At 40.8% G+C, this 22,307-nt stretch overlaps 1 protein-coding gene across 1 annotated transcript in view; it reads right to left on the minus strand.

Moving 5' to 3' along the window:
* Nucleotides 1–4,262: 4,262 nt before the first annotated feature.
* Nucleotides 4,263–22,307, minus strand: part of INSC (INSC spindle orientation adaptor protein) — a 170,948-nt gene continuing 152,903 nt past the window's right edge. The window contains exons 8-13 of the mRNA XM_073603960.1: nucleotides 17,783–17,954; nucleotides 13,947–14,125; nucleotides 10,907–10,973; nucleotides 7,745–7,900; nucleotides 5,726–5,802; nucleotides 4,263–4,742 (exon numbers count right to left, since the gene is read on the minus strand). Coding sequence (XP_073460061.1) covers nucleotides 4,614–4,742; nucleotides 5,726–5,802; nucleotides 7,745–7,900; nucleotides 10,907–10,973; nucleotides 13,947–14,125; nucleotides 17,783–17,954 — 780 coding nt within the window. The 3' untranslated portion in view covers nucleotides 4,263–4,613. The remainder of the gene's footprint in view (nucleotides 4,743–5,725; nucleotides 5,803–7,744; nucleotides 7,901–10,906; nucleotides 10,974–13,946; nucleotides 14,126–17,782; nucleotides 17,955–22,307) is intronic.

Below are 22,307 nucleotides of genomic sequence, written 5' to 3' on the forward strand. Positions count from 1 at the left end.
AGAGGGCCATCAATGAGTACCTGTGCGACTATGGCACCAGGACAGGGTCAGGGGAGCTTGTTTTTTTTTCCCCACGCCAGTGGGCCATGATCAGGGATGCATGCACTGTCCTGTCACCATTTGAGGAGGCCACGAGGATGGTGAGCAGTGACAGTGCATGCATCAGTGACACTGTCCCCCTTGTCCACCTGTTGGAGCACACGCTGCGTGGAATAATGGACAGGGCACTTGAGGCAGAACAGAGGCAGGAAGAGGAGGACTTCCTTAGCTCTCAAGGCCCCCTTTATCCAGACAGTGTTCCTGCGTGCCCGCCGATCACACAGGAAGAGGACGAGGAGGAAGAGGAGGAGGAGGAGGAGGAGGAAGATTGTGTCAGTATGGAGGTGGAGCCTGGCACTCAGCATCAGCAGCAGTCTTTAAGGGATCAGTCCCAAGAAACACATGGACTTGTACGTGGCTGGGAGGAGGTGGCTGCGGACCATGTCGTCCTTAGTGACCCAGAGGACTCCGGACCGAATGCCTCAGCAAACCTACGCTGCATGGCCTCCCTGATCCTGCAAAGCCTGCGTAAGGATCCTCGTATTCGTGGTATCAAGGAGAAGGACCAATACTGGCTGGCAACCCTCCTTGATCCACGTTACAAGGGTAAGGTTGCGGACCTTATCTTGCCATCGCAGAGGGAGCAGAGGATGAAACATCTTCGGGAGGCCTTGCAGAAAGGTCTGTGCAACGCGTTCCCAGAGACTGGGAGGTTACAAACTCCTGTTTCTGGACAACGTGTTGCTGAGGCTTCGGTCAGTCAAAGAAGGAGCGGTGGAGAAGGTGGCCGTCTGACCGATGCGTTCAGACAATTTTTTGGTCCGCAGCCCCAAGGTATGATCGGTTCCAGCAACCATCGCCAGCGTCTGTTTTACATGGTGCAGGAATACCTAGGGGCAAGATCAGACTTGGACACCTTTCCCACCGAAAATCCTCTGGGTTACTGGGTCTTGAGGATGGATCACTGGCCAGAGCTTGCACAGTATGCAATTGAGCTACTGGCCTGTCCTGCATCCAGCGTTCTTTCGGAACGCACATTCAGTGCTGCTGGAGGCGTGGTAACCGATCACAGGGTGCGTCTGTCCACTGACTCGGTCGATCGACTGACCTTCATAAAAATGAATGAGTCTTGGATCACCACCAGCTACCAAGCACCTGATGCTGATGTAACCGAATAATTTTTTTTGAAATCTCAGATCCCTTCAAAGACTGCCTATGCTGATGCTGAGTGACTATCCCTGAGTAATTATCCTCTTCCTCCTCAATCATCACGCTGATAGCTTGTAAGAACATTTTTGGTTCTGGGTGCCACCACCAGTGCCTAAGGCACAATTTTTCAGCCCCTGTTTAACAGGGGCGTGTAATTACAATTTTTGATGTAATACTTTGCAGCAGGGCTCGTTCCTGCATTCCAACTAGAGTGTCTGTGAGGGGTTGCAGTGTTGTGGCACCAGCACCAGTGCCTAAGGCCCAATTTTTCAGCCCTTGTTTAACAGGGGCGTGTAATTACAATTTTTGATGCAATACTTTGCAGCAGGGCTCGTTCCTGCATTCCAACTAGAGTGTCTGTGAGGGGTTGCAGTGTTGTGGCACCAGCACCAGTGCCTAAGGCCTAATTTTTCAGCTCCTGTTCAACAGGGGCATGTAATTACAATTCTTGATCTAATATTTCACAGCAGAGCCCTGTGAGGGCTTACAGTGTTGTGGCCACAGCAACACCTAAGGCCCAAATTTCTGCTGAGTATATAGGGCAGGACCCTACTTTCAAACAACTAACTTACAAACAACTCCTACTTGCAAACGGAAGGAGACAACAGGAAGTGAGAATAAATCTACCCCTAGGAAGGGAAATTCTCTCCTGTAAGAGTTAATATGGGAAAAACATTTCTCCTTTCCACTGATGCTTTCCAATCCATTGGGACAAAAAGTGAGGTGAAATCTTCTGAAGAGGAGGAAAGACAGCAAAACAAATGTCACAGGGGTGATAACCCTTCCCTATGTTTTCCAAAAAGCTTAAAAAAGATTTTTTGGCTGGAGCTAAACACGTTAAAAATGTACCCGTTCAAAATTACAAAGAGATTCTACTTAACAACAAACCTACAGCCTGTATACTGCTGTTCAGAGTATATAGGGCCTGGTGGCCCCACACCTTTCCTTATTTTAATTTGGGTGCGGGGTTCCCCTTAATATCCATACAAGACCCAAAGGGCCTGGTAATGGACTGGGGGGTACCCATGCCGTTTGTCTCACTGATTTTCATCCATATTGCCATGACCCGACATGACATTAAACCCGCAAGCAGTTTTAAATGAGATTTTTTCCTTTAAAAATGACATTTGGTGCAGGGACTGTTCTAAACACGGGAAACACGCGTCACTTTACAGGCATACTATAGACACCCCTCAGGTACGATATTTAAAGGAATATTTCACTTTTTTTTTTTACTTTAAGCATCATTAAAATCACTGCTCCCGAAAAAACGGCCGTTTTTAAAAGTTTTTTTTGCATTGATACATGTCCCCTGGGGTAGGACCCGGGTCTCCAAACCCTTTTTAGGACAATACCATGCAAATTAGCCTTTAAAATGAGCTCTTTTGATTTCGAACGTTCGAGTCCCATAGACGTCAATGGGGTTCTAACGTTCGTGCGAACTTTCGGTCCGTTCGCAGGTTCTGGTGCGAACCGAACCGGGGGGTGTTCGGCTCATCCCTAGTCAGAGCTATATAAATGTATAATAATAATAGTGTGACTGTGGGGGAGGGGACATTAGGTGAAAGTCCCACAACTGGCTCCCTTCCAACACCAGCAGCAGCATGACTTTGTCCCGACACAGCCTTAGCATAGTTCCTATTTTGGACAGATGACACATTAACTGGCTTCATAGGAACCTCTGAAATCTGGTTTGGTAAATTACCCACCACTTGATCCTCCCTCCTCCCCTCCAGTACAACAGTCCCGCTCACCATAGTCCCAGAAGTACCACAGATACCAGCAGTTCTATCATCAAGTAAAGTCTTCCATTTAGAAAAAAACACTAGCTGTTTCAGCGTTCATACCGCCCTCCTGCTCTGCAGTTTCAGTGTTCGTGTGGCATTCCTGCTGTGCAGACTTAGTGTCCATGTGGGACTCCTTCTCACAGCCAGCAGAAACTTCTCTGTCTGGATACATTCCATCTCCTCTCCTCCTGCATTCCCTGCCGATTGCAAGGATTTGTTGGCAGGTGCAATCTCAGGAAAGTCCTCCCCACACTGAGAGAGATTTTCAGCAAGCACTCCTTTACCAAGATCTTCATCTGATGAGTCGGTGCCACTCAAGGGAGGTTCCATTTCTGTAATGGCCTGCAGCAATCCGCCATTTTCCTCAGCCTCCTCCTGAGATGACCCAGGCTGGGGAGTGAGGGGGGCAGATACTGACTCAGGTGCGACAGATCCTGAAACAGGGGTAGCACTGGGGCCACTATGTGAAGCCACTTCCTTACCCTCTGGCTGGTACTGGCACAGACACTTTCCATCTGTTGGAATCTCTCCTCATTCTCATATTTCTCCTTGAACACACCGCTGCTTTCCTTCAGAGAAGCAACCAGCTTCTCCTGCTTTTTCAATGCCTCTTCCAGAGACTTCAGCTTGGAGACTTCCCTCTTACTGTTCCCGGACTTACTGTGCAGGGATTTCTTTTTCCTGAGATCTTCTTTCATGACAGCAAGTTTCTGTTCCTCCTTAGCAATGCAGCAAAGTCTATGCACCACTCTATCCTGGAAGACTGGTAAGGACTCCCCTTGCATAGGGACAGGCCCAGGATCCATTACAGCTTGAGCACACGGATTAGGCCTCAGTGCCTCTGGAGAGCCTCCACCTTCGTTTTCCCCAACATGGTCCATGCTTGCCTGGGAAAAGCCTGCATGAGAGGCCCCAGGCTTTGCTGCTTCTCTCAGCTGAGATCACAGCGGAGTGAGCCAACAGAACCCTGTGGAACAGCACCACCTGGTGGAGAAGCTCCTCTGGTACAGAGACTGATGTGACTGGCTCAGTGTTCTCTGTACAGCGCTGCGGTATATGTCAGAGCTATATAAATGTATACTAAAAATAGTGTGTGACTGTGGGGGAGGGGACATTAGAGTGTAAGCTCCTCTGCTACAGAGATTTAAGTTACTGGTTTAATTCTATAAAAAAGGAAATAATAAAGAATAAGTCACGGAGATATTTTGTGTGCGATTGATCTCAGTTCTCTTTATTTACAAAGGTCGTCACTTCTTTATGATGTAATTTGTATAAATGTATTTCTTTCATATCAAAACGTTTCCTGGCTACAAAATATCGTACGGTAGAAAAGACACAGAAATATTTTTAGTGATTGTTCGTCAGCTGGATATATACTTCAGATCAGCAGATTGTAGAAGAACCGGCACAGAGATTCTGGGACAATAACATCGATCTTTCAGCTGCTAGAATGTATAAAATATGATTTCTGCAGATGCTGTGACTGGCACTTGGAGCAGAGCGATCGTTCTTCTGTGATTGCAGAATTCGGATACTTTGTATATATATTAATTGATTTACTCAGAATGAAGTCCTCAGCTATACGAAGCTCTCCTCCATGTTGGAGCACAGGAGGAACGAATCCACCAGTCGGGGTTTGACCAGCTGCTGTAAGTCGGAGTCTTCGATGCCATCAGGATGCGCCACCGCCAACCTGCGCAACGCCGCCTGAAATATACAAATAAATGATTACGAGATGCACAGGATATCATTTCCTTTTCCTGTTCCAATTATTAGATGTGAGATTAAAAAATACATCTGATTTTTATAAGTTTAAAAGTGGCCCTTTGCTTGACTTTTTCCAGCCCTTGGGGCACCTCCCACTGATACCAATGATGGGGCACTTTCCTCCCACTGACACCAATGATGGGGCACTATTCCTCCCACTGACACCAACGATGGGACACTATTCCTCCCACAGACACCAATGATGGGGCACTATTCCTCCCACAGACACCAATGATGGGGTACTATTCTTCCCACTGACACCAAAGATGGGGCACTATTCTTTCCACTGACGTCAACGATGGGGCACATTTTCTCCCACTGACATCATGATGGGGCACGATTCCTCCCACTGACACCATCGAAGGGGCACTCTACTTCTCCCACTGATACCAACAATGGGGCACTATTCCTCCCACTGACAGCAAGAATGGGGCACTATTCCACCGACTGACACCAATGATGGGGCCACTCCCTAATACCAAAGATGTTTGCTCCCACTGATGCCAGGACAATTTCTACTCCTGGTGGATTCGGTACAGCACCCCCCCCCTTTCAAAGTCTAAAGGATGAAAAGTGGACCTTTGTTTAGAGTGTTTGGAGACCCCGGATGTAGGGGAAGGTGAAGGATGATGCCTTTTCCTTGGAGAACACTTTCATTGCAGAAGTGTGATTTTGTACTTCTGTGATTTATGTTTTTCTTCACTTGGGATTATTTATACATTTGGACTTTATTTGAATATTTCATCAACAATGTATTTGTGTGCAACATACTATATGAGGTTATTTTGGTCATTGTTGTCACTTTTATATGGTAATATTTTTATTGCTTTATGTGACATTTGTATAAATCTTTATGTCGTTTTCAGGGAAAGCAGATTTATATACAAAAAGAAATACATTGATTTAGAGGATTTCCTACATACCAGACAAGCAACAAGGACAGCGTCACTGCTGTACCTCTCCTCTGGGTGGCGGCAGAGAGAAATGAGGCTGGGGATACCTGCAGGAAGAAGTGACATCTCCAATTACATGGTTACATTCGTAGCTTTGCAGCTTTCATTAAACCTATTCCCTGGTGATCCTGCCATGAAAGTCCTTGTTCAGGCACTTCTTCTTATAGGCTGACAACACCCTGTCCCTGAATCCCACTTGTTGCTTCTGTGTTGTCACCCTGTCACATGGGCTTCTAATGGAGACCACAAGTGGCCATTCCATCTAACATTGCACAGACATTACTAGGATGATAAGAGACTATATACAAGATGTTAGTAATGAGAACGGTGTCATTAGCAGTAATCAGCATGGATTCATGAAGAATCGTTCTTGCCAAACCAATCTATTAACCTTCTATGAGGAGGTGAGTTGCCATCTAGATAAAGGAAGGCCCGTAGACGTGGTGTATCTGGATTTTGCAAAAGCATTTGACACAGTTCCCCATAAACGTTTACTGTACATAGTAAGGTCCATTGGCATGGACCATAGGGTGAGTACATGGATTGAAAACTGGCTACAAGGGCGAGTTCAGAGGGTGGTGATAAATGGGGAGTACTCAGAATGGTCAGGGGTGGGTAGTGGGGTTCCCCAGGGTTCTGTGCTGGGACCAATCCTATTTAATTTGTTCATAAATGATCTGGAGGATGGGATAAACAGTTCAATCTCTGTATTTGCAGACGATACTAAGCTAAGCAGGGCAATAACTTCTCCGCAGGATGTGGAAACCTTGCAAGAAGATCTGAACAAATTAATGGGGTTGGCGACTACATGGCAAATGAGGTTCGATGTAGAAAAATGTAAAATAATGCATTTGGGTGTCAAAAATCTGAATGCAATCTATAGACTGGGGGGAGAACCTCTGGGGGGATCTAGGATGGAAAAGGACCTGGGGGTCCTAGTAGATGATAGGCTCAGCAATGACATGCAATGCCAAGCTGCTGCTAACAAAGCAAACAGAATATTGGCATTAAAAGGGGGATCAACTCCAGAGATAAAACGATAATTCTCCCGCTCTACAAGACTCTGGTCTGGCCGCACCTGGAGTATGTTGTCCAGTTCTGGGCACCAGTCCTCAGGAAGGATGTACTGGAAATGGAGCGAGTACAAAGAAGGGCAACAAAGCTAAAAAAGGGTCTGGAGGATCTTAGTTATGAGGAAAGGTTGCGAGCTCTGAACTTATTCTCTCTGGAGAAGAGACGCTTGAGAGGGGATATGATTTCAATTTACAAATACTGTACTGGTGACCCCACAATAGGGAGAACATTTTTCAGTGGAAGGGAGTTTAATAAGACTCGTGGCCACTCATTAAAATTAGAAGAAAAGAGGTTTAACCTTAAACTATGTAGAGGGTTCTTTACTGTAAGAGCGGCAAGGATGTGGAATTTCCTTCCACAGGCGGTGGTCTCAGCAGGGAGCATCAATCGTTTCAAGAAACTATTAGATAATCACCTGAATGACCGCAACATACAGGGATATGTAATGTAATACTGACATATAATCACACACATAGGTTGGACTTGATGGACTTGTGTCTTTTTTTAACCTCACCTACTATGTAACTATGATGGGGTCACTATTCCTCCCACCGATACCAAAGATGGGGCACTAGTTTAAATATATTCCACACAATTTTGTTTTTTTGGAGCCTTTTCACCCACTTTAAAATTTTTAAAAGATTATTATTATTATTGTACAGGATTTATAGAGCGCCAACAGTTTACGTAGCGCTTTACAACTTGAGGGTAGACCGTACAAATACAATACACTTTAATACAGTAGGAATCAGAGGGCCCTGCTCCTTAGAGCTTACAATCTAAGAGATTATTTATTTATTCATTTATTTTTTATCACCAAGGTGTAAAATCCTTCAAAACATGAGAGTGATCCAAATTCCTGCACAGTGATCAGATCAGAGCCCAGTGTAAATATATCACCCGGAATGTACGTACCGTTACACTTTATGGCAGCGTGGGCGATGTCGGGGTGGCGGCCCAGGCGGGCGAGTGTGACGGCCGATTTCTGGAGGACTCGCTCACAGGCTGAGATTTCAGCTAAACTCCCACTGAGAGGCTTCTCCGCCAACATCTGCACCAGGATCTCCACCCCTGAGGGGGTCATAGACATGATATCAGTACAGGAGGTACAAAATACAATCAATAACTTTGTATCAATTCATGAGAAGTGCAAATTCACCCAAAGTTTTGTTTGTTTATTATGGAGAGGGGAAAGGTGAGAAACAAATGGCGCTGCAACCTCCTCTGAAATCCAGATACGGCTCCAAACCCAGTGCTCCGGCCAAGAGGTTCCCGAAGCCTCTCCGACGCACAGTCCACAAAAATGATTCTGGAACATTCTGTATATATTAGCAGACTGTTTTTGTGTGTGTGGGGGGGGTATGTACTAAGGAACACAGCCATAAAGATATCAACGCGTTTCGACCATTTGGGCCTTAATCATCATTTCACAATTAAGGCCTGAATGGCCAAAACACATTGACATTTTTATTGCTGTTTTCTTTTGCACCTAACTATAAAAAAAACTAGACATGTGCAGTTTGTTTCTTCCCGAACTCGTATTTTAAGGAATTTCAACTAATTCTTTAATTTGTAAATATCCGAATTAACAAAATTAACAAATTTTTCAGAATATTTGTAAATTCAAAAAATTCATAAATTCGAAAATTCTGAAATAATAACTAACTAATAATAATTTAACTATTACTAATTATTAAATTATAGGTATTGGAATTTCCTTTCAAATTTGGCTGTTAGTGAACATAAAAAATACAAATTTATCTGAAACTACGAATTTTTCCAAAATAACGAATGTTGTATCTAAACGAATGGAACGTAACAAATTAATAATAAGAAATAACAATAATAATAATAATAATAAAACCTTTTTATTATTATTATTATGTATTATTAATTCACTCCGTTCCATCCGTTTGTTATTTTGGATAATTCATAACTTTGGATAAATTTGCATTCCTTACGTTCACTAACAGCCAAAATTTGAAAGGAAATGCCAACACCTATAATTTAATAGTTAGTTATTATTAGTTAGTTATTCTTTTGAATTTTCAGATTTTCTTTCTTATTTTCAGATTTTTAGAATTTTAGAATTTCCGAATTTACAAATTTACAGATTTATGAATTTACGAATTTTCAAATTTACGAATTTACAAATTGCCATCATAACGAATGACCTGAAAAATTAAAATAAAAACAAAAAACAAATGAAACGAAAATGAACAAATTTTTCGGCAGTGCACATGTCTAAAATTAACCGCTCTGCTGATATGTACCAATGTGCCGCCATCGTTTTGTGAAAAGTGGGAACCTCCTTCTTATATTTACATATTGTTGTCTGTTGGAGAGATTCACCCTCAGACTTCCTATTTTGTCTCCAGGACAGATTCCAATCAAACAGTTGAGGTTCCGATCAGTTCAATGGCAGCTTCAAGAGCTGTTTCTGTCTCATATCTGGTGTTTCCTGAGCACCTTTAGCTGGACTACCAGTCCCACCAGGTCACACCCTTCTATATTAGGATCCCTGGCAGAATTTTAAGGAAATAACTCAGACTGCTTTGCAGCCCCATCATCTCATTAGTAAGGGCCACCACGAGCTCCCCTAAAATTCTACGCAATTTGATCTGATTTGCTGCTCCGTAACACACACTTTTTTGGAGCCTGGTCCTATCTTCCATTTACTTCAAAGGTGACTTCCACTTCCGAAATTCTGAATTTGAACGGCTTGGAAAATATTTAAGGAGTTTAACAACTGACTGAAATTCACTAATGTGTATTCACTACAACCTCATTAGACTCAATGATGGCTGGCATGTCGTACAACTTATGCCGTGTACACACCTCCGGACTTTTCGACCGCAAAGGTCCTACGGAACAAATCCGTTGGACAATCCGATCGTGTGTGGGCTTCATCCGACCTTTTCTGTGGGAAAATCTGACGGACTTTAGAAATAGAACATGTTTCAAATCTTTCCGACGGACTCGAGTCCTATCGAAAAATCTGTTCGTTTGTATGCTAGTCCGACAGGACCAAAAACGACGCTAGGGCAGCTATTGGCTACTGGCTATGAACTTCCTTATTCTAGTCCGGCCGTATGTCATCACGTTCGAAACAATTGGACTTTGGTGTGATCATGTGTAGGCAAGTCTGTTCCGTTGGAACTCCGTCGAAAAGTCCTTCGGAGTTCAGTCCGAGACGAGTGTGTACACGGCATAACAGAGACCCAGCTTGGAAATAATATGCAATAAATATAAATATAAATGTATACAATTATTTATAATTAAAATATAATTAATTATATATATATATATATATATATATATATTTATATTTATTGCATATTATTTCCAAGCATATATTATTTTTTTTTTATTTTATTTTTTTTTTTAAATATTTATATATATATATATATATATATATATATATAATATATATGTATAATTATTTATTTTATTTTATTTATTTATTTGTTTTTTTACATTGCACTGATCGTATTAATTATCATAAAATAATTTAAAAAAAGACAACTCTGCCCTTACAAAAACATATAATAAAATAATAATAATAAAAATAAATAATAATACAACATCAAATTATTTACAATTAAAATTAAACCCAACCAAAGATATTTTTTTAAATTATTATTATTTATTTTATTTTATTTTTTACATTGCACTAATCGTATTAATTTATTATCATAAAATAATTTAAAAGACAACTCTGCCCTTTAAATCAGACCAGGGTTCACCCAAAAAAAATACCATGGCTTACAAAAAACATATAATATAATAATAATAATAATAATAAAAAAAAAATAAAAATAATACAAATTCATATTATTTACAATTAAAATTAAACCCAACCAAAGGATAAAACCTGATTTTTTTCCCCCATGCTGGGGAAATATCCCCTCACATCCAATTCTGTTCAAAACAAAATAAAAATGTTTTAGCTGGAGATCTCATTTAAAAACCAATCTTTGATATGGATGTGAGTAGAGAAGATGTTAGGGGCAATGTTATAGAAGGGTCACTTCAGAAGGACAGACAAGAATGAAGAGGAAATATGAGACAATTTACCATTCTCCTGGAGGATCTCCTCAGCACATGGGTCCAGAATTGATAAGTTGGCTAAAATTGTCACAATCTGAAAAGTTTGTAAATAAAAAAAAAAGCACATGAATGACTTGGGACTCGTTTTTCTAGAGATTCTTTGCTTTACACAGATTTATAGGTACTGCTATAGGGGCAAAACTCACCTTCAATCTGGAGCTGTCCCTCACAGTACCTCTTCTGCACCACAAGATGTCCCCAGTCTCCCAGGTTGAATGACACATTGGGGGTTGATTTATTAAAACTAGAGAGGGTAAAATCTGGTGCAAAGCTTAATTGAACAAGCTGAAGTCAGAAGCTGATTGGCTACCATAAACAGCTGCATCAGATTTTGCAATCTCCAGTTTTAGTAAGCCAACCTCCCCCAGTGTGATTCAACCGGATAATTGAGGACTCTCTTCTCCCAGAGATAGGTGATCCTCACTGGTGGTGAGACTGGTGTAGACATGAGTCTCTTTAGATCTTCTCCCAGAGATAGGTGGTCCTCATTGGTGGTGAGACTGGTGTAGACATGAAGACACCCATGCTTCTATCTGAATAATTGCACTGTGAGTGGAGGGCTCCCTGGTGGCTCCCCTTCAAGTGGTAGGCCAGTGGCACCCTGTACTTACAGTGAGTCCTCAATTATCCGGTTGATGACCCAACCTGAAAACATCTGAATACAGGTAACTAAAAGGTAGGTAAAAAAAAAAAATACACATGGTGGGCCACAAGGGGGGTATCATTTTGAGAGGGGGGGGGGGTCACATAGCCCAAAGTTGGGCTTTTATTTTATTTGTAAATAATTTCACCATGTTTTGTACCAGAAATACACGTTTAGTGCCTTCAAAAATTGAACAAACGCATAATACAACTAAGTGCTAAGCTCCCTTAGTCCCCTAGGGTGAAGAAAGAAAAAGGTATCACATTAAAGAGAACATGGCTTTGTTTTACTACGTTCATTATGAATAAATAACAGTGGTTTAGCCATGCCCACTTAATTAAGCCGTGCCCGCTTCAGATAAACCCCACCCACTTTAGATAATCCCCGCCCACTTTGTTGTGCAGTGATACATGCACTGCACAACACTCTCCCTCCTTCCCAGTTGTTTTTCCTCATGAAACTAAAGGTGGCAACTCAAGGTCCAATGCACAGCAGCTAAAATTTTTCTGTGCCACCAACCTTGGACACGAGAAAATAGTGGATAGGACAAGTCGGGTGCACTTTGGTTTCTCTTGACTTTTTGGGTGCTAAAAGAGTTTGTCTTCCCAACTGGAAGTTTTCCATCCTCTACACAGCAATTCCAGTCTCTATATTTCTAAACTTACAAAAAATAAGGTAAAAAAAAAGTCCTAAACTGTTGGCACTTGTAGCTGATTTGGAAAAGTACTAAAAAAGTGTCATTATGTGGAGTCGTCTCTTCTGTCACTCATAAATAGAATTTAGCTAAAGAGGGGAAAAAAAAAAAAGATTCTTTAATCCCACAAGGTAACAACGTAACTAGATGCACCAGCCGCATTCATTACCGCTGAACGGCACCCGATGACTGAAGGTTTTCATCAATATAATCATCAAATTTCAAATGCAAAAAAAATAAATGTGATTGCGAGGTTATCATAAATGTTTCAATTACATATCCCTAATTATAGTGTATACGGTGATGTTACCTTGGAGGGATTGAGCCGGAGTTGTGATTTCATTATCTTTTAGGAGTAAAACATGCAGTTATCAGCCGCAAAATTTCCCCCCTCGTGACTTCCATCCCAACTTTACTCCCGTAATTACTCTCTACAACTTTTATGAAGTGGGGAACGGAGAAGTTTAGATATGGATGGAGGTTTCGGAAGGGTGGTGGCTGCCAAATATCAAAGAACCACTTCTTAAAACGTATGAGGGGAGGGGAGGGGGGGAGTCTACGAAAGGAATACAATTTTGGAAAATCTGTGGTGTTTCCATTGCATCGTCTTTTGCTAGTGTAGGGTAAATCTTTGACTATAAAATATATTTTTTCCACCATTTTGATCTCTAACCCAAGGGTCTCAAACTGTTGAAAAACTACAAGTCCCATGAGGCCTTGCAAGGCTGACAGTTACAAGCATGATTCCATGAGGCAAAGGCATGATGGGACTGGTAGTTTCGCAAAACAGCTGGAGGGACCCTAGTTTGAGACCCACCTGCTCTAAGCCTAAGGCTTGGTTCACACCTACAGGTGCGACCACAAGTGCGGGCACATTTCCACGTGTTTTCCGCGCGTTCCCACGAGTTGCGTGTAGGGAAGCCCATTCATTTTAATGGGCTGCTCTACGTGCGAGAAATGCAGAAAAGAAGTCCCTGACTCTTTTCTAAAAATGGAGGCCTGCGATTTGCTGCAGAGGCTGGTCACGATTGTTACACTTCATCAAAGATTCAGATGTATACGATTATCTCTGTGCACTTCTCATGGAAGGCCAAGACCTGAACCCTTCTCAAAAGTGATATATATATAAGAGGCACTTGCTTCTTTAAAGAAACTCAGGTGGTGGTAAGGTGACCATGTATGACCAGTTGTTGGACAGAACTTTGGGGTGAGCCTTGAAGAGCACCTGGTGGAAAATGTATGACACTTTAGGAATGTTGGTTCAAATTTTTATTGATATAGAGACTCAAGAAAAGCCAATGCATTTTAGGGGGAATTGCCTCCACCTTTTTCTGGACTGAAGCCATGGATACAATTGGACTAGGGGTGAAACTGAATTGACATGCCTGAAATGAGGTTTGGTTTGAGCTGTTGGCTCAGTTATCTTGCAAACTTCTAATGGGTTCCCCTCAACACTCCCCCAAAGACTTTATACTACCTACTGTCCTAATGTCCTATTTTGAGACTACCAAAGTGGCACCAGTCAAGACTGGGAGAAGGTTTAGTCTACAAGGCTCATTCACCTTCCTTGATGGAGGACTCTTTCTGCATTAAATCCAAAAATACCAATATTCCAGATCTATCGGTCCCGTGCTATCACACACACAAACCAGTTGTTGGATAGAACCTACCTGGTCCCGAGCATAGGCAGTATTGACTCTTTGCTTGTCTGAACACGCATTCAGCAGGATTTTCACAGCACCCATCTGTAAGATCATCTCACAGGCCAGACTGTCGAAAAACGTGATATTGGCCAAAGCAGCAGTAGCCAGCAAACACGACTCTCCCGTGGACGAATCCTCACACAACTCTACAAACAAGAGCACAAACTCTTCTTCTTACTACAAATCAGATGTTTTTACTTTTTTGCTTCTTTAACCCCCCTGAGAAAGCATCTAATGCCCCCTACACACGGTCGGAATTTCCGACAACAAATGTTCGATGTGAGCTTGTTGTCGGAAATTCCAGCCGTGTGTAGGCTCCATCGGACATTTTTTGTCGGAATTTCCGACCAACAAAATTTGAGAGCTGGTTCTCAAATTTTCCGACAACAAAATCCGTTGTAGTAAATTCCGAGCGTGTGTACACAATTCCGACGCACAAAATTCCACGCATGCTCGGAATCGAGCAGAAGGAGCCGCACTGGCTATTGAACTTCATTTTTCTCGGCTCGTCGTACGTGTAGTACGTCACCACATTCTTGACGCTCGGCATTTCCGACAACATTTGTGCGACCGTGTGATAAGTTTGAGCCAACATCCGTCGGAAATAAATCCAGAATTTCGTTGTCGGAATGTCCGATCATCTGTACGCGGCATAACACACATCTGACCTTTTACATTTAACAATAAGTGTTACATATACCAGACTGGGGCCAATATAAAACACCAACTCAATCTTTGGCCGTAAGCTTTTTGTGTAACATTTTTGTTACTTTAAAAAATATAAAAATGTGATTTCTTTTTTTACTTTCTTTCTATATATATATATATATATATGTATATATATATATATATATATATATATATATATACACACACAGTATCTCACAAAAGTAAGTACACCCCTCACATTTGCTGTCCCCTCAAAATAACTCAACACACAGTCATTAATGTCTAAACCGCTGGCAACAAAAGTCAGTACACCCCTAAGTGAAAATCTCCAAATTGGGCCCAAAGTGTCAATATTTTTAATCTCCAAACTACGCCCCCCCCCCCCCCTACACATCCCATGAGGGCATTGTACAGCTCTGGCATTCACAGACAGGACTAGGCATGGTGGCAATTGTAATTCCTGAACAACTATGGGGCCATAGTTTGGAGACCCCTGAATTTAGAATACATATAATATTTGTTTATATCTTTGGCTATAACTAGCCTTTTATTTTGACACCTGATATACAAATATTCCACGTGGCAGGTAGTGATGAGCAAAATTCAGAGTTTTAATTACCCCCAAATTTTGGGGAAAATCAGGAGAGTTTGGCAAAATGGGGCCATTATGGTGAAAAGCTCTGGAATATTTTTTTTTATGATTTATACAATCAACTTTGAACACTTCACAAGGAATACAAAGGCTCCCTTCACCTATCCTGTACCCATTCTCTGCTAAAAAAAAAAATGGCCCCTCATTGACTTCATCATTTTATTTGATATTTCATTTTTTTTGCAGAAAAAAAAAGAAAATTAAACATTTAAAGTGACAATATAAAAATAATGATAAGCTAGACAAAAGGGAAGAAAAAACAAACGCAAAAAGCAGTAGATCAAATAAACTAAATTACCCTGAATGCAACCCCCTTCCCTCGAAAAAAAAAAAAAAAAGGTTTTACAGAAAAAAAAAGAAAGTTAATTAAAGTGACAATATAAAAATAATAATAAAATAGACAAAAATGAAGAAAAAAACAAAATGTAAAAAAAAACAAACAAAAAAAAAACAGTTAATCAAGTAAACTAACTTACCTTGAATGCAACCCCCTTCCCTCCAAAAAAAAAAAAAAAAAGATTTTACAGAAAAAAAAAGGTAACTAAAGTGACAATATAAAAATAATGATAAAATTGACAAAAAGGAAGCAAAACACACAGACACAAAGAAAACGAAATAAAATAAATTACCCTAAATACAACCCTTATGCCGCGTAGACACGAGCGGAATGTCTGACAGAAAAAGTCAGACGGAAGCTTTTCATCGTATATTCCGATCGTGTGTATGCCTCATAGGACTTTTTTTTTTTTTTTTTAGTTCTGAGCAACCTAGAAATAGAACATGTTCTAAATATTTCCAGCGGAACCAATTTCTATCGGAAAATCCACTCGTCTGTATGCTGTTCCGACAGACCAAAAACGACGCATGCTCTGAAGCAAGTACAAGACGGAAGCTATTGGCTACTGGCTATTGAACTTCCTTTTTCTAGTCCCGTCGTACGTGTTTTTACATCACCGCGTTCTGGACGGTCGGATCGTGTGTACACAAGACAGTTTCAGCGGAATTCCGTCAGAACTCCGTCGGAAAAACCTTCAGAGTTTATTCCGATGGAAAAAACGGTCGTGTGTACGCGGCATTTCTCTTTAAAAAAAAAAAAAATACAGAAAAAAAGAAAAGTTAAACAATTAATGTGACAATATAAAAATTGTGATTGCTAACTGTTGTAGCTGTTACATTTATCCAACTGCATACAGATACAGTGTTTCAAAAAAATCTAAAAATAGACTGTAATGTCACACTAAACAGCGCTAGTGTTGAGCTATAGTCCAATAAACACGTGGCCAACTACACATGCATAGGGAAATCCTTCATAGGAAAGTCCTTAAAGAAAAAGTCCCTTGAAGAGATAAGTGATGCAGAGTTCAGGGTGTAATTCAAAAAGGTCATCAGTTGATAATAAAAAGATTCTTAACCTGCACCTTCCACCGATCACTCAGGATTCCACCCAGTGTAGACACACTCCCCCTAGGGGGTTAAACTCACCAGAGTTGGAAAATACTAAAGCATTCAGAATAATCCAAGCCAGCAAACTGACGCGTTTCGTCATATCCTGACTTCGACAGAGGGCCTTAGGTTTTATTTCCCCTTTGCATCATTGCAAAGTGGGTTTTACTTATAATTATACACTTATGAAATTTTATTTGCATTTTTTCTAGCAGCTCTGCGACTAGCATCGCAACCTGGCGCTGAGTGGGGTTTCTGTAGGCCTGGTGAAACGCCTTCTTTTCTATATTATATTTATCCAACTGTTTGCTGCAGCACATGATTGTATAACAATATGCTTGACATATTTTTTGTACTTTAAAAAAAAAAAAAAAATGTATTCTCAATAAATCTTGTTTGAAATTAAAAATAATAATAATAATGATTAAAAATAAACAAAAAAGAAAAGTAAATCAGAAACAGAGAACACTAAATCAAATAATCTAAATTACCCCAAGTGCGACCCCCCTCCCCTACCAAAAAAAAAAAAAGAATGAAAAGATAAATATTTTTCTTAGCAAACTTCTTTTAAGTAGCTCATTGAGTTCATTTAAAAAAACATCTGTAACAAGTTGGAGCATCACACCACCACCAAAGGGAATGGTCATTTTGACCCTCCCCCGAAGAACCTCTTTACCTGTTACACAATTGATGTGTTCCAATTTATGAAGTTCTCCTGGGAGATCTGGGAGGAATTATTTCCCCTGGTGAAGCAAACTGGACCATGCTTCATAGAGGGGGTTTTTTGCCTTCCTCTGGATCAGCTGTGGGTATAGTATTGTGTATATGGAGGTTTTCTTTTTATTCATTTTATCTATTTATTTTTAAACCAGATGGACTTATGTCTTTTTTTAACCTAACTATGTAAGTTCTAGAGAGAGCCTCCCATTATATCATTTACATTTCCGGTGATTCATTTCTACGTCTCTGTAACTTTCCAAAGGTCCCGTTTTCAGCTAAAAAATTGACGTTGCACAAGACGGATGTGCGGCGCACTTACTCAGCAGGGCGGTGACGATCTCCTCCATGTTTTCCAGGAAACTGCTGAGGTGCTGCGTGAAGGTCAGGTGAGGAGACGTGATCTGCGCAATCACCGCCGCAACCTCCGCCTTGGTGGCCTCAGAATGAGAGTCGTCGGTAAGGATTTCCGTCAAACACAGAATTCCATCCACCTGAAATGACACAATAAGGGGAAAATGTGCCGTCAATTGCAAAAGTTTATTTTTTTTAACCACTTAAGGACCGGGCCTATTTTTTACACTTGGTGTTTACAAATTAAAATCATTTTTTTTGCTAGAAAATTACTCAGAAACCCCAAACATTATATATTTTTTTTCAGACACCCTAGAGAATAAAATAGCGGTCGTTGCAATACTTTATGTCAAAACCGTATTTGTGCAGCTGTCTTACAAACACAATTTGTTGGGTATTTTTTTTTTTTAATTACAGAATAAGGAAACAGTAAAGTTAGCCCAATTTTTTATATATTGTGAAAGATAATGTTATGCCGAGTAAATTGATACCCAACATGTCACGCTTCAAAATTGCGCCCCCGCTTGTGGAATGGCAAAAAACTTTGACCCTTAGAAATCTCAATAGGCGAAGTATAAAAATTTCTACAGGTTACCAGTTTAGAGTTACAGAGGAGGTCTAGTGCTAGAATTATTACTCTCGCTCTAACGATCGCGGCGATACCTCACATGTGTGGTTTGAACACCGTTTACATATGCGGGCGCGTGAGCACATCGTGACGAGGCGCTTTACATTGGTTTTTTTTTTACTCATTTATTTTACTTTTTATTTTTACACGGTCCCTTTAAAAAAAAAAAATTGGATCACTTTTATTCCTATTACAAGGAATGTAAACATCTCTTGTAATATAAAAAAAGCATGAAAGGACCTCTTAAATGTGAGATCTGGGGTCAAAAAACCTCAGATCTCACATTTACACTTAAATGCAATAAAAATAAAATTAAAAAAGTTTAAAAAAAAAAAAATTCCCCCTTTAATACCATTGGCGGAAGTGACATTTGACATCACTTCCGTCATCCAATGTTATGGAGCCAAGTGGGGGGCCATCATTCCCTCACTCGACTTCATGCCTCTGAGGGGAAAGGATCGGATCGTCTCCGCCGCTACTGATGGCTCCGGTAAGCGCCAGAGATGACCATAACAACGGTATTCAACGTATAACGATGGCAGGCGGCCTGGAAGTGATTAAACTTTTTAAACTCCTTTTTTCAGTGCATATCTTTGCTGAAAACATTGAATAATTGCTCTACATATCAAGACATACTTGCAGTGGAATTGGTGTATCATAAAGTGCACATGAAGTTGTAAGGTACAAAAATACAGACAAAGAACACATACTGGGGTTTTACTACAAGGATTAAAACATGGCAGAGCATACAGCATTGTACAATTGGCCAGCAGCTGTTTAACCCGGGATAATAGGCCTAACTGGTGTATGCCTAACCTTTATTTTATCCAAGCGGATAGGGGGGTGCGGCAATATGATTAGGTAATGTGAGGTAGTATTTTTTTTTTTCCTTTCAAATGATGTATTGGCATCTTGCCAACAAAATACAGCTTAACCTGCTTCAATAACCGCCACTTTTACCCCCTTTCTGCCCAGACCAATTTTCAGCTTTCAGCGCTGTCGCACTTCGAATGAGAATTGGGCAGTCATGCAACACTGTACCCAAATTTCATTTTTATAATTTTTTTTCCACACAAATAGAGCTCTCCTTTGGGGGTATATAATCACCGCTGGTTTTTTAAAACTTTTTTTTGCTTAAAAAAACGAAAAAAAGACCGAAAAATTAGAAGAAAAATGTTTGGAAATAAGTAATTTTTCTCCTTTACTGATGTGCGCTGGTGAGGCTGTACTGATGTGCGCTGGTGAGGCTGTACTGATGTGCGCTGGTGAGGCTGTACTGATATGCGCTGGTGAGGCTGTACTGATGTGCACTGGTGAGGCTGTACTGATGTGCACTGGTGAGGCTGTACTGATGTGCACTGGTGAGGCTGCGCTGATGGGCACTAATAAGCTGCACAAGAGCGGTGAGACTGGGGCGACATCATATGACCTCGTCCCAGAACGAGAGGGGATTGTCTATACGGAGGGCGGGACGAGGTTAAAGAACAGTTGGTCCGTAACAAGTAAATGCTCCACTTCAAGCACCCCCAAAAAAGAACTATTAACATAAAATACAAAATCTCCCAAAAGAAATGAAAACCTCAAAATACCACCCCTGAAACAAGAGTCAACTTTTTTTTTTAAGAAAAACTTGCAACAAAAAAATAGGCCGTTTTACCTGAAATTAAAGTGGTTGTAAAGTCAGAAGGTTGCATTCTATGGATGATGGTAAAAAAAAAAAATCTGTGTGCAGCAGCCCCCCCAAATACTTACCTGAGCCCCCTCTCAATCCAGAGATGTGCACGAGAGCTTTGCTTCTCTGAAGACCCACACTCCTGACTGGCTTTTGGCAGCTGCTGTCAATCACAGCCAGTAAGCCAATCAGCAGATGGAGGGGGCGGGGCCGAGCCGCGGCTCCGTGTGTGCTGCCAGAGCAGACTTCTTGCTATATGGGAGCACCTGGCAGGAGGGAGGAGCCAGGAGCGCCAGCAAAGGACTTGAGAAGAGGAGGATCTGAGCTGCTCTGTGCAAAACCATTACAGAGCCCGGTAAGTATGACATGTTTGTTATTTTTGTGGGAAAAAAAAACAAGGCTTTAATACCACGTTAAATCCCTATCAACACAAAATAAAATAAATATGCCAACGAAAAACCACCCCCTGAAACAAAAGCCCATTAAATAAAAAAAGCAGCTAAAAGTGACCACTGAAATAAAAAAACACCAAATAAAATAAAAGACTAAAAAAAAATCCCCAATAAAAAGATCATCGTTGAGGAAATTGTAAATTCTGTATAAAATGTTATTCTATGTTGTATGGATTTCCTATGTATTGCACTCACTGTGCACAGGGGACTAATCATGTTTCCATTACATGTTTGCATTCTTTTGAGTCCTGATTAGAATTAGCCCGCCTATGTTACGCCCCTTGTTACCATAAAAGTACAATTGTAATATTAATGTGACCTACTTAATCATGTGTATAAAAACCTTCAATTGCATCAAATAAAACAGAATTGTTATTTTGCAAAGATGATAAATATATCTTTTAGTATCTGTTCCCTACGGCAGTAGTTTTCTACTGGGGGGCTGGCTTATCCAAAAAACACCCATTGGCCCCTATACACCTGATGGCCATGCAGAGTATTATGAGTTTTAAAAAAATTCTCCTGAGTGAGTCAACAGGACCTCAAATGCCAAACCAGCGCGGGAATCGCTTCTAACCCATGTTAGTGGTGAAACCGATCCTCCTTTATATTGGTCACAAAGCCTTGTCTTCAGATACAGAACTACTAGATTTATATCCATTGGGTCAGCAATTGCTGAACCTTTCATTTTTGCCTCTCATTTTGAAAGATATCAACCAGCAGATCAGAGCAAAAGGATCCTTGAACTATTTTCAGGACAAAAAGTAGGTAGGATTTTGTGATAGACCTAACCAAGATAAGGTCTTCTGGAGAGGACTAGGAGCAAGCCTCTTACCCACTGACTATGGCCCAGGGAGAGAGCAGATCATTCTCTAATGATGGACCACCACTTTCTCAAAAATGAAAGGTTCAGCAATTGCTGACCAATGCATATAAATCTAGTAGTTCTGTATCTGAAGACAAGGCTTCGTGACCAATATGAAGGAGATTCGGTTTCACCACTACCATGGGTTAGAAGTGATTCCCGCTGGTTTGAGATTTGAGGTCCTGTTGACTCAGGAGAATTTTTTAAAACTCATAATGCTCTGCATGGCCAGCAGGTGTATAAGGGCCAATGGGTGTGGTGAGAAAAGTGTGTGGTCCATCATTAGAGAATGATCTGCTCTCTCCCTGGGCCATAGTCAGTGGGTAAGAGGCTTGCTCCTAGTCCTCTCCACAAGCTCCTATCTTGGTTAGGTCTGTCACAGATTTTATCTTAAGCTTGCCGATTTTTAATAAAAATAGAATTTCGCTAAATGTTGGCCTCATTGCCACATTTATGCTCCTAGAATTTTCCAACTCAGGTTGGACTTTGCACACATCGGCCTTTACATTTGTAAAAAATTATTCTCCTGGTAATCACTTACTGCTAAACGCCAGTACCCCGTATACTGACCAATGGACCAGCTAGATGGATTATATAATGGAGCCACTTCAAAACTATGAAGCATAACTTCAACTTTATAAAAAAAACACAAAAAAACAAAAAAAAACTCTATTTGAATTGTAGACTTTTGTTACATTTTGTAATACTTCACCATTCCAATTCTATGAAATTATTAGACGTTGCGTATTCTTATTTAAATCTGAAACCCCTCAGATGTTGTATGGCTTCACTTTCTTTTTAAATTGGATTATTTTCCCCATGCCTCTAAATTAAATAAATTCAAATTAATAACCATTTAATTGATTCATTAGTCAT

The sequence above is a fragment of the Aquarana catesbeiana genome, linkage group LG11, assembly GCF_042186555.1.
Source record: "Aquarana catesbeiana isolate 2022-GZ linkage group LG11, ASM4218655v1, whole genome shotgun sequence".
In the NCBI taxonomy this organism is placed as follows: Eukaryota; Metazoa; Chordata; class Amphibia; order Anura; family Ranidae; genus Aquarana; species Aquarana catesbeiana.